This window comes from Heteronotia binoei, chromosome 8 (genome assembly GCF_032191835.1).
Source record: "Heteronotia binoei isolate CCM8104 ecotype False Entrance Well chromosome 8, APGP_CSIRO_Hbin_v1, whole genome shotgun sequence".
NCBI classification, from domain to species: Eukaryota; Metazoa; Chordata; class Lepidosauria; order Squamata; family Gekkonidae; genus Heteronotia; species Heteronotia binoei.
In genome coordinates this window covers 112950310-112963529 of record NC_083230.1, presented here as the reverse complement: position 1 = coordinate 112963529, position 13220 = coordinate 112950310, and the positions used below count along the sequence as shown (strand labels likewise).

Genomic DNA, 13220 nt, shown 5'->3' with positions numbered 1-13220 from the left:
ACAGGAGGGCCTGGTGTGACTTGGTCCATGGGGTCACAAAGAGTCAGACTCGACTGTGCAACTGAACAACAAAAAAAGATCTCAGAGATTGCTACTGGACAAATCCACAATCAGCCACTTCACATAATACCATGGAGTATGCTGGGAATGGTTAGGACTGGTCACTTTCTACGTGTTGTGGAAATCTGTTTCTTGTTGTTAATCTCATATTAAAAGCATCCTTTTGCTCTAAGAGTGGAAAATCCGTGTGAATCCAATCTGAACTGACTCACTCAAGAAGGATAGTAAAGAGTCCAGGGACTGTTTTTTTGAAACAACAGATTGACACGGCTAATTCCTCTGGATCTAAGTCCAGATGAAGAAACCAAACTTTTCACCCCAGATCCTACTGTTGAGTTGCAATTAATTCTAGCAGGGTAATTTTTTCCCCTATGGGAAGCTGGCGTTTTGCTCAGAGTAATTATTTTTAACATCCGAAGAAATGTGATGTCAGAGACTTCTTCGGGGACAATAAGTATTCGTCTTATTTGGATTATGTTACCTTAAAAAAAGGAGAGACGCTTTGAAAATGGGCCATAAGACGGTTAAGGGAAATTTCTTTTGTTAGGACATAATTAATTGAAGGAAAGTCTCCTGCCAAAACCCAATCTCTGAAACATTGTCACCGAAAAACGAACTTCAGCCTACTATTCATTTGTTCGTTCTGAAGAGGATTTGGTTACTCAATTAATTAAATACTGTAATAATAATTAGGGTCCCTTTTGGGATTAATACAGCAGAACAGTTAAATAAAGATGTTAAAAGCATTTAGCAATCCTATTTTGCCAAATTAAAGCATGAACGAATCGACTGGGGAGAGGGGGCAGGGAAGAACATACTTTATGATACTGAATTAGTAACTGAACTCTTTTTTCCCTTAACTATTCAACAAGTTCATATTATGTCACTGAGAAAAATGAGACCTCATTTCAAGTCAAGGGACCCAATCGGGTTAGTCAGGGGTGGAATTCTAGCAGGAGCTCCTTTGCATGTTAGGCCACACACCTCTGATGTCGCCAATCCTCCAAGAGCTTACAAAAAAGAGCCTTGTAAGCTCTTGGAGGATTGGCTACATCAGGGGTGTGTGGCCTAACATGCAAAGGAGCTCCTGCTAGAATTCCTCCCCTGGGGTTAGTCATGACTAAGTCCACCTACAAGCAATGGGAACTATTAGTTGCAACAATCCTGCACCATGGGACATGCAACTAGTCTACTCATATTCACTCAGAAATAAAGTCCCAATGAATCCAGCTGAATGTACTCCCAAGCAATTTTCAGTTGGGTTATCATTTCTGTCTGCAGTAGAAGAGCAAGTTTTGAGTCCAGTAGCTCAGAAAAGACTGCAAATGTTTCTAGACTATAAGCTTCTGAGACTCCCTGAAACTTCTGTTGGTCTTTTAAGGTGCTACTGAACTTGAATCTTGCTCTCCAAAGTAAGCGTTTATAGAACTGCAAAGAGCCGAACCCTTCAGTCCCAACGAACCATGCACTTCAGCATGAGTTTAACAGAAATCAACATGCTTGCTGAGTGGTGGCTCGATTGTAGCAGGCATGACTTGTGTTGATATTGGAGTTTAACTAGTGGACCAAATTTGCTGAGCCAGAAGAAAACTTTCTTTGCTTGCTGAGTTTATTGCTTTCTGACACAGTTCCACAGAAGACCCTGTCCATGCAAAACCTGAAGATGGAAATGCTTGTATGAATCTACCCTTCATGGTTATAAATATAGAATATCTACTACTTGATATGGAACGGCGGAGTTTGGTAGAATTCAAGTTGATCTTTGGAAATAAGGAAAGACTGAACATGTGGGATTGATGATAGCTCTATTTCTCATAGCTAGCATGGTTTCAGTTTTTTTTTCACACTACCTGATATGAATCATACCAAACAGACTAGGGTTGCTAGGCCAAGTCTGACACTTAGAAGGAGAGTTGAAGGGCATGGAGGGAGGGGGAGACATGACATCACTGATGTCACACCTACATACAATAACAATGGATAGCTCTAGGAATCACCAGAAACTTTATGGTAATTACCGTAAAGTTTTCAGGGATTCCCAGAGCTACCCATTGGGAGCTACTGGGAATTTCTGGAAACGCTGACAAAACTGTAAACCTTCTGGAAATTCCTAGAGACACCCCTTGTTATATCTGAATTGTACACTGAAGTGATGTACTGGCACAGAGGCTGGTGGTAGAGCAGCACTGGGTGACAACGGCAACCAACAGAAGGCCTTGCAACCTTAGAACAACCCATCTCCAAAATGCCATCCCATCCACTCTCCCTAAGAATGGGGATCAGGTTTCTTTCATGGAGTAAAAAAAATGTGGTCCTCATACACACAAGAATTTCCAAGTGCTTTGGACTCAATCCAGCAAACACTCGCAAGCGTCTGAAGTCTGTCTCAATGCAAGCGTGACGACAGGCCGTAAGTCTATGGTGCTTTTGTAAGTGCTTGCCTCATGGGAACCCTTCTAGAGCAGGGGTGGCCAACGGTAGCTCTCCAGATGTTTTTTGCCTACAACTCCCATCATCCCCAGGCATCGGCAATGCTGGCTGGGGCTGATGGGAGTTGTAGGCAAAAAAAAACATCTGGGGAGCTACCATTGGCCACCCCTGTTCTAGAATAAGCATGCTCATGTAAAGTAGCGTGTGTACGATGTGTTCCAACCATGCCAACTTTGGTGGAACTCAGCCTGGAGCTAAAACAAAGTATTCGTGTTGCCCAAAGTCAAATAATTTATCCAGACCTTCTTTAGAAGATGGTGGAAATTAAGCGCCCAGCAGATGTGAGGTTAAACCCACAAGAGTAAGAAATATTTTGTTCACAAAGACAGGGAACAGTTGGAATTTTTTTTTCTTTTAGAAAAAGAGAGCAAAATGTTCAGTTTTCACATTGTGTATTTATATATCTATATATATATTTATATCTGTCTGTTTTCTTTTTAACCAGAGTGCTTTGAATGGCTCTAGAGTTTCATTAAATAACCCGAACTGAGTAAGGAGAGAAAAGTCTATTAAGATAGAACAAAACACTCCCAGTAATTCGCTTCATTATAATAAATGTCCCAACTTCGCAGGGCAGTGCCCCCCAAATTAATTTTAAAAAGGATAAAAAAGAAGAATAGGCAATGGACAAATTGCATTTTGTTTTCCTATGTATATATCATCAAAAGAAAGGAAGGACGCATTTTTAAATACCTGAAGGGCTAGACTGTCATTTGTCAAAACTGCCAAATCAGAAAGAATAAAATAATGTAGGGGGAAAAAAGAGCAGGAAATAAATTATGCATAATTTACTATCTGGGAACAGATGACCATTATTATTCTCGTCATTAAGTACCATTACAACACTAGAATGAAGAGGCAGTTCAACTGGGGAGGAATACAGTCATCAAATACAAACCAATACAGAAATGAGACATCTGACATGGAGGATGTGACATGCTATTCTGAACATGAACGTAGAGTAAGAAGGCAGAGAGAGAGAGAGGACTGATGAAGCAGAGGTGAAAATTGTAAGAAAAAAGAGGGCAATGTGAGATTCTAATATATCAGTTATCCTTATCCCAATTGTCCCCTGAAATGTTCTGGAAATTCCTACGGAACATAGGTGTAGTATTTGCTTTGCCATAGGTCTGCAGAAGGAAACTCAAGTTTGAAGTAGCATTTTGTCTTGCACAGTGAGAGAGCATAACTTTTCAAAAGAGAAGAAGAGTCTGGCTTTATACCCTGCCTTCTCTCGGAGTCTCAGAGCAGCTTACAATCTCTTTTTCCTTCCTCTCCCCACAACAGACACCCTGTGAGGCAGGGTGGGGCTGAGAGAGCTCTGAGAGAATAGCTCTGCTGAGAAATTGTGGCTGACTCAAGGTAACATCAGCAGCCACATGTGGAAAAGTGGGGAATCAAACCCAGTTCTCTCAGATTAGAGTCCACACACTTAACCACTACACTAAACTGGCTCTCAGGGTTAATATGGGTTAATAAAAAGGGTTAATACGAATAGAGGGAGCTTAGGCAATCATTTCTGAAACGAGTTGTCACTTTGTTGCAAGTCCTCCAAGATTTTTCTCTCACCTAACTGAACTCTAAAATTTCCAAGAAAACATTCTTCACCTTTCTTGATGCCTCAAGCTATGCAGATGCCACCATGCTGTAATGCTTTAGGAAAGTACAACAGGTGTGCTATCCATCACCAAGGTGACCCAAGGTAGCAGGAATGATTTCTAGTAACAATACAGTCATCTTGGAATTCAGAGTTGACACAACAGAGCAAGGCTTTTCAAAGTAGAAGAGCTTTGAATTCTTGAGTCCTCCAATACTGAGCATGTCCCCATAGCTGTGTCTCTGGGGCTAGCTGTAGTCAACATGGAATCCAAAATTCTGCATCAAGGTAACCTAAATCCTGCCAATTGCATTAGAGATGCAAAGTAAGATCTTTCCTGTAGTTTCTCTTGCTTTGTATCGTTTCCCTGCATGTGTTCACTGACAAGCCTCAACTCCAGACTGCAGTGGTACCTTAAAGATTAATACAATCCAGGCCTCGGATTCAGCAGGAGCTCACAGGAGCATAGCTCCTGAACCTTTCTGAGAGTTCCACCTCCTCCTTCCCACCTTGTCCATTGAATAGTAGGTGCAGCTGCATAACAATCCCCGGATGAGCTCCACCACCTATTTTTCTACAAAACGACCCCTGATAAAATGTATTTCCGCAAAAACTTTTGTGAACTGGATGCTGGCAGTGTCAGGGCAATACTTTACTTTTTGGCGGCAAAACTCTACGGCAAATTTGGCATCAGACCATAGAGTTTTGTCCAAAAACTAGAGCATCACCACACAATGTCCCTGGTGTGATGATGTCACTTCCAAGTGGCATAGCAACCCTAGATCCTATGCTTGTGTCGGGCACTACCCATGCAATGACTTGTCTATCCTTGCAATTATAGAAAATAGAGTCGGAAGGGACCTCCAGCGTCATCGAGTCCAACCCCAATCGAGGGGACTAAAAAGTGTGGTTCTTAATAAGGGAAAAGCTGGGATTCTTGAGATACTGAATGGCGCACCCAATGCCATGTTCTGCACATCAGCGGAATCGCAAAGCACTCTCTTCTATGTCTATGCAACTGACCTGCCATCTTAGACGCTGTAAGTTGAATTAATACCGGCACTCGAAACAACAGAACAAAGCTCTTCCAACAGCATCACCTACGAGCCTTCTGCAAGGAGACTAGCATGCCCCTCTCTTGCTCCAATAATTTTTTTTTTCCGGTTAGGAGGACCACGAGGCTGTAATCCAGCAGCCACGTATTCTGAAAAAGTGACAATCAAATCTACAGGCCCGTTCCATGGATCTTCCACGGACTGCCATCTGGCAGCCCGAACTACTAATTCCTTATGCCAAAATATTTTGATTTAAGCTGATGTCAACCCACTGGTTCCAGTGAGTCTCGCTAACACACCGGTCTTAAAATATACAGCGTGGCAATAAACCCCATTCGTCGCAAAAATGCATTTTATCTCTTTATCGCGAAAGGGACTCTACGCTTGCAGGGATCCGGCGCGCACATACACAGCCACGCAGCACACCAGCAGAGTTGGGCTCTGTCCCATCCTTTCAATGTGGGGAAATGCTCTTATGGGATAACATGGTTCTTCTGATACTTTAGGGAATGGACTGCACCGTTCTGTGCACCGCAGGAGACCTTGGCTGGATTGTACCTCTCCTATAGCACTAGGGTATCAGTCAGCTTAAATGCAAACATTTTAACAAAAACGGATTTCAAATCAGCTTCACCAAGGACCTGGTACCTTTTTTTTTGCTGGTGGAACTGATGCATGACGCCAAAATAACATCCCCGTGATGATAGCTGGCCAACACTACGTTTTGCACCGTTGGGCTGGCACAGCAGTTTGGATGTCTCAATCAAAGGCTCAGTTCAGATTTAAAGGCCCGCACGAACATCCTTTACAGGTTGGGGCACAGGATCGAGAGGACGAGTGACGTTTTGAGTGGAATGGTCTCATCTGTGTGATCCTTCCACTTTTGTTGGAAGAGGATCATGAGCCAGTGAGCGAATGATGGGCGAATCATCGGTGAATTTGCGAATAATCGGCGTATCACCCACACCTTTGCGCGTGATTTGCTCGTGGCACACAACCTGTCATTTGGCACGTGGCCGGGTAGGTGCACACCCAAGATCCTGGCTCACTCAGCTCCCACGGGGATGTTACTAGGGCCCTGAATGTCTGAACCGAATCTAAATGTTTTTATGCTTACTTGGGCAAAGGGGTCCTTAGACTGGATCTTCAGAAAGCTTTCCTTATGCTAAAAGCTGCAGATCCTTCTTGCAGCCAGCATCTATTCCTGTACACTTAAAAAAGCCATGAGGCACAGCCAACCTCATTTGCTTACTCTTAGTAGGTTAACATTTTCTATTCCTCAGAGCTGTATGTAACGTGCAAGACTCAGAAAATCTAATCCAATGAGTAACTGCTTAAAGAGCAAATTGAGGATGCCATAGGCTGAATCCAGACTGGCAATTTAAGCTGGCACAGGGACGGGACCCGGGTGGATCGAAAAAAGTGCATCCAAATGCGCACATCTGCCTGCCATCCCACTCCCACACTCACCCTGTCCATAGGCGTCCTAATCTCGCCTTAAAAAGCTACCACTTCGGAAGTGGTAGCAATTCAGAGAAGCACCTCCGAGGTTCCTTTCCCAGCCATCTGGATGACTGGAAAGTGCCCAGGTAGCGGCAGTAAGGCGCATGAGCACTGTGGACACTCCCGTGGTGCCCGTGGCCCGTCAGTGTTCCAGTGGTGGGCCGTGTGCCGTCTGGACGCCCCAGGGCACTTCTGTTTGTGTTGGCTTACCTCCGGGTCAGCACACCACTGCCCCAAGCCAGCGGTCTGGACCCAGCCATGCAGACTCAGTGACTTTAAAATATGGGATTCTTATCCAATATTATACTTTCCCCCCCATTCCAATCATCTGATATTTAATTCCTGTTAGTACCATAAACGCGCACCCATGTGCACACATGCACACACACAAATCCAAGACACATAATATGTTTGTACTAAATTTCTTCTCTCTCTCTTTGTCACCTGAGAACAGCACCTACAGTTTCCTTTAAAGTAAATAATAATAATAATCATCTCACCAGCTGCTGGTAGTCAGGTTCTTGAAGGGATTGTCTAAGACAACATCACTGCCCGAGCATAAGACTGAAGATGAAACAAATGAAGAAAAGACAACCAACCAGGGGATACACACACACACACACATGAAATGGAAGTAGTTCAGCACATTAGTACAAATTTGGCACTTGCTCAAAGACTACATCTGGTGTGCAACTGGAGAAAAGAGATTGCATTTAAGAAAGAAGGGGCTGATTGCTGGGGAGTGAGGTGTGGGGGCTAACCAAACTTTAGGTCTAGTTGGGGCCCATGTGACAGTTCACGCTACGATTCCTGCTCTTCACCATGGGCGGGAGGGCCCAACAAGTCTTGCTGTTCCTGCCCAGTGACAAGTAATAAAGAAGGGGTTGAGGCTAATAGGGAAGAGAGGGCAGGCGTAGACTCAAACGGTGACCTCTTGGGGGAGAGCCCGTAGCTCAATGGCACAGCCCATGCCTTGCATGTAGAATGCCTGAGGCACAATCTGTAGCATCTCCAGTTCTAGAAGAACCTGGGTCTGGGAAAGGGTGGATTAAGATCTCTTCCTGAGAACCTGGGGAGCTGCTGCCCGTGTGAGTGGGCAGGGGCTAGGAGAATAAGGCAGTATCTTATAGTCACAATGAGTGGGCTACAGTGCTGTGAAACAGAGCAGAGGTTTATTGTGGTCTGCACCACCATTAGATTCCGCCAGCATAGATAATCACATGGCTCTGTGCCACAGTTCCAGCTCTCCAGGGCTTTTTTTGTAGTGGGAACTCCTTTGCCTATTAGGCCACACCCCCCTGATGTAGCCAATCCTCCTGGAGCTTACGGTAGCCCCTGTGCTTAGAGCCCTGTAACCTCTTGGGGGATCGGCTACATCAGGGGGGCGTGGCCTAATATGCAAAGGACTTCTTGCTACAAAAAAAGCCCTGCAGCTCTCACAGACTTGGACTTTCTCCATGGCATGGAGCAGTACCGAAAGCAAAAGAGACTGCCACATGGGCCAAAACTGATTCTGCCCCCTATATCTCACCCGGATGCCCATGGGCCTTGAATCCTAACTTGGGAAAGAAGAAGGGGGGAAAAAAAGAAAGGGGAAAAACTGGAGGGGGAAGCCTAAGGAACTTTTATCATCTCTTTTGTTTTTCCCTGTCAGGTGCATTACCCCTTCCCACCCCCAAAAATCTTTTATTCCTTTAAACTGTAGCACAAAACAACAGAACACATTCACAAGCCACTTGTTGGCACTGTGTACCTGAGTGAGAATTTTCTAGAACATTGTAGAACAAACAGCCATAAAGTTTATTTGAAAAAAAAAATAATAATAAAAGATCGAACGGGTAAGACTTCAGTGCTTGGGTATAGCAGCTGAATTACTGGCATTATGTTACCCATAGCTTATTTCGTCCTCTTTTTTTTTTGTCATCGTCGTCTTTCTTATCGCGGTTTCTTCCTCTGAGTCGTCGTCGCTCTTATTTTAAAAATTTCGGTTCGTGTTTTTTTTTTAAAAGTTTTCGATGCGGGCCAATGTCCGTTCATCCGCTGATGTCCCCCGAACTAGTTAAGACTAAAAGTTTTAAGTAACAGTCAGTGTACGAGGATTGAAGTTTGTGTGCTTGGCCACTGGGTGAGAAAACAACTGGGGCTTTCCACTGAAGTCCTGCAAGGTCAATGCGGAGGATCCGAACCCCCTTATCAGTTGGCTTGCCCCGCAATGTGGTTTTCACTGTCACTGCCATAGTCCACGTCGGGGTCGTCCTCCTCTTCGTCGTACTCGTCGTACATTTCGCCGTTGATGTCGTCGGTCTGCATCTCCTCTTTGACGTGGGATGGCTCCTCGCTTTTGATGCCGTAAGTGCTCTGGATGACGGGCATCCCCGGCTCCGGGCTGCTGGACACGCTCGAGTGCTCTGAGGGCAGATGCGGCGAGGGCATTCCGGCCATGGCGATGGCTCCTGGGTAGACGACGCCGGCTGTCGCAATGGGAATCTGTGCTTGCTGTCTGTTGGTGAGAAAGGCAAGCGATACAGGGATCAGTTAGCCAGAAGGAAAGGCATGGGTCTTCTTGACACCCTCTTATCCAAATGGAGCATAAAAATATGTACAACTTCACCCCAGTATGCTTGACAATTCGTATTTCATACATCTACATAGAATAAAGCATTGATCGTTCTAAAGTATTTCAACCCCATGGCGTCCCGTGGCGCAGAGCGGTCAGCTGCAGTACAGCAGTCCTAAGCTCTGCTCACAACCTGAGTTTGGTCCTGGCGGAAGCTGGGTTCAGGTAAGGTCCTGGCGGAATCTGGGTTCAAGTTGACTTAGCCTTCCATCCTTCCGAGGACGGTAAAATGAGTGTCCAGCTTGCTGGGGGTGTAGATGGCTGGGGAAGGCAATGGCAAACCATCCCGTAAAAGTCTGCCAAGAAAACGTCATAATATGACATCACCCGATGGGTCAGTAACGACTCGGTGCTTGCATAGGGGACTACCTTTACCTTTATTTCAACCCCATCTCCCACTGTGTTTTTTTCCCACTAGCTTCCAATTAAATTTGTATGTCCCAGGTACTGGGATCCAGGGGTGCTGTCAGCATACGTTGAGGTGGGGGAATCTAGCATGGCTCAGGGCTTCTGGTGGTGGCAACAACTGCCAGCCTGCCACTAGTGGGCCCTTCTTCCACCTACTCACTTATGAATGCTCTAGTGTCCCTGTTCCCCCAGCCATGGCGGAGGCACTTGTAGCTGTGCACACCCTGCTTAGTGTTGTGGAGGAAAAACCATGTGGACCATGCAGGTTGCAATAAATTCAGGAAGATAGGAGGGATCACAAGCAAGTGCGGGAAGGACACACAAATGGTAAGGGAAAGGTAGGTGGGAACAGAAGTGTGAGTGGGGGCACTGATGTTGGCCAGAGAAGAGTCCCTGGGCAAGTCTCTTAAAACCTGTTGGGGTCTAAATGAGTCTTTTGCATTAGGGGGTAGGATCTTGTGCTGTAGGAAAGCGCCACACCCAATGGAACAGTTCTGTGGGACATAACTTCTATATATGAACATAACTTCGTTGCTTCATCTCTGAATATGGAAGAGACGGGATCAACTCTTCATGGTCACAGTAATGAAGGGAGTTGCTTCACATTTCACTCTGTGCTAAACTCCACCCTGTTTTAATCCAAATTTAAATAGATTTTCTAAATTTTATCCTGGATTTGCAGTTTCTCACAGAATAAGATGCTTTATCTTTTTTTCCCTCTTTTTTGTTATTGATAGAGCTCTGTGCATGGATAAAATATTACAAAAAAAAAAATTACGCACACGATGGTGGTATAAAGATTTTTCCTCAGACGTATCATTGATAAGAACATGCACTTGGACACTCTACCACAGGGGTCCTCAAACTTTTTAAATAGGGGGCCAGTTCACTGTCCCTCAGACTGTTGGAGGGCCGGACTGCCGTTACTGTACAAGGCCGGGGGCTGTCAGTTCTCCGTCTTCTGCATCTCTCTCCCTTCCCCACACTACATACCCCGGCCTGGGAACTCACCTCACCTCGGTATCACCTCACACTCTGTCTCCGCCGCCTCAGCCCAGTGCCAGAAGTGTGCATTGCTAACGCGAGTTTAGGTTGAACATCACTTCCGGTCTGATTTTGCCGTAACCCGGCGGGCTGCATAAACGTCCTCAGCGGGCCGTAGTTTGAGGACCCCTGCTCTAGCAGAATACCACACCTAAAAGGGAGTGAGTCTTAATACAACCACACGCATCAGGATTCCTCTTCTGTCATGTCTCATGAATGCACATGGAGGGGGAAAAGACTGAAAGGAAGCGAGCGAGAGCTGTGGGAGACTCTACGCATGTAGTGCTCTATACCAAATTTGGAAATAAACAGCTTTAAAAGGGGATTAGATAGATTTGTGGAGGACAAGGCTACTAGCTACGGTGATGGAGGGGAACCTCCACGTTCAGAGGCACTAAGCCTCTGAATCCCAGAGCCAGAAGGCAGCATCAGGGGAAGGCTTCAGCTTCTGTGCTCTATTGTTGGACCTCCACAGGAACTGGCTGGCCTGTCTGTGAAGCAGGATGCTGGAAAAACATATGGAGCAGAGGTCCATCAGTGGCTATTAGCCACAGTGTATTGTTGGAACCCTCTGTCTGGGGCAAGTTATGCTTTGTATTCTTGGTGCTTGGGGGGCAACAGTGGGAGGGCTTCTAGTGTTCCGCCCCCACTGATGGACCTCCTGATGGCACCTGGGGTTTTTTGGCCACTGTGTGACACAGAGTGTTGGACTGGATGGACCATCAGCCTTTAGGGACCATTAGGGACGGTGGCTCAGTGGTAGAGCATCTGCTTGGGAAGCAGAAGGTTCCAGGTTCAATCCCTGGCATCTCCAAAAAAGAGTCCAGGTGTGAAAAACCTCAGCTTGAGACCCTGGAGAGCCGCTGCCAGTCTGAGAAGACAATACTGACTTTGATGGACAAAGGGTCTGATTCAGTATAAGGCAGCTTCATATGTTCATATGGTCATATGTTCATCGGCCTGATCCAACATGGCTGCTCTTATGTTCTTACTAGGTAGTCTGATCTAGCAGGGCTCTTCTTATGTTCTTAGAAAAAGAACTACAGAGGATTCCATAACGGATTCTGGGAACAAGGGAGTCCATGATTCTGGGAGAACTCTGCATGGGGATAATTTCAGAAATGTCCCTGTTTGTAACTTTCTCTTGCCAGTTTACATGAGGAAAATGTTCCACTCTTAGCTTCCACTGGTGATGGTTGGGGAAAGGGGAGCTTTCTTTGGATACGGAAGGCTTGGAGACACCCAAAGAATGTATGAAAGAGCTGAGCTTTTTTAGGCCTTCTAAATTCCTTCCACAAATCTTGGAATACTAGCCATGTTTATATCCCCGGGAAGCTCCAGGGTCCCCCGAAGCCTAGAGGTTTAGCGTTGATGCTCCTTTTGTTGACTTGTAGTGTGGAACAATTCAACTGCGATAACACAGCGCACAACATGCTTCCCATTGTAATGGCATCAGAGGTGTGCCCATCTGCACTGCAAAGCCTTGCCATGGAAGACAGGAGGAGAATCCCTGGAGAAGAGCAGGCTTAATTCTGAGTGAAACATCGCCCTGGTCCTTCACAATCCATCCTTAAAAGGCTGAGAAGCCATACTGGCTTCTCCAATCCTCGCCACATTTCTTACAGTCCGGGCTGTTTCTGCAGCAGGAAGTCATTTGCATATTAGGCCACACCCCCATGATGTAGCCAATCCTCCAGGAGCTGAGAGAATTCTTAGTACAGTGCCTACTGTAAGCTGTTAGAGGACTGGCTATCTAATCCAATCCAATCAAATCCAAATACCTTTATTGGCATAGAAATAAAAAAGTACAACATGGCAGATTTACATAGAGTTTCAGTTATAAAAACCAGTCAAACTTCAAGAAAGGGAGCTAATTTTTTGCTCCCTGATTGTTGTCGCAGCCAAAAGGTACTTTGCAACTAGGCCTGTGATATGGGAACATCGGTCAGATAGTAGAACGAAAACTAACTATGCCTCAGGTAACCCATAAAGGTTAGACAGAAAGTCCTGCACTTCCTCATAAAAATCACAATGGAGTAAGACATGGGCAACCGTTTCGAGGTGCCTTCCATCACATGGGCAGAATCTTTCCTGATAAGGGATGCTGGCAAACCTCCCAGACAGTACCGCTGAGGGTAAAACATTGCGTCTTGCTAGCATAAAGGAGCGGCGTAACTGGGGTGAAGTAATCCGGGAAAGGTAGGCATAAGGCAGCCCATAATCTGGAAAGGTACCAAATGCTAAAGGGCAACAAGTTTTATGTTCAGAAGAGCAGAGGGACTGTACTAAGAGCCCTGTAAGCTCTTGGAGGATTGGCTACATCAGGGGCGTGTGGCCTAACAGGCAAAGGAGTTCCTGCTGCCAAAAAAGCCCCGCCGATCTGTATCTTCCGCGTTCCTTGACAAAAGGACCCAAAGTGACGACAGCTATCAATTGCAACTGAATT

The 13220-nt window shown here is 45.6% G+C and overlaps 1 protein-coding gene across 4 annotated transcripts in view; it reads right to left on the bottom strand.

The window, feature by feature from the left end:
• Positions 1-8484: 8484 nt before the first annotated feature.
• Positions 8485-13220, bottom strand: part of SOX5 (SRY-box transcription factor 5) — an 871788-nt gene continuing 867052 nt past the window's right edge. For all 4 annotated transcript variants that reach the window (XM_060245898.1, XM_060245895.1, XM_060245896.1 and 1 more), the window contains one exon: positions 8485-9205. In XM_060245898.1, the coding sequence (XP_060101881.1) occupies positions 8899-9205 (307 nt within the window). In that variant the 3' untranslated portion in view covers positions 8485-8898. The remainder of the gene's footprint in view (positions 9206-13220) is intronic.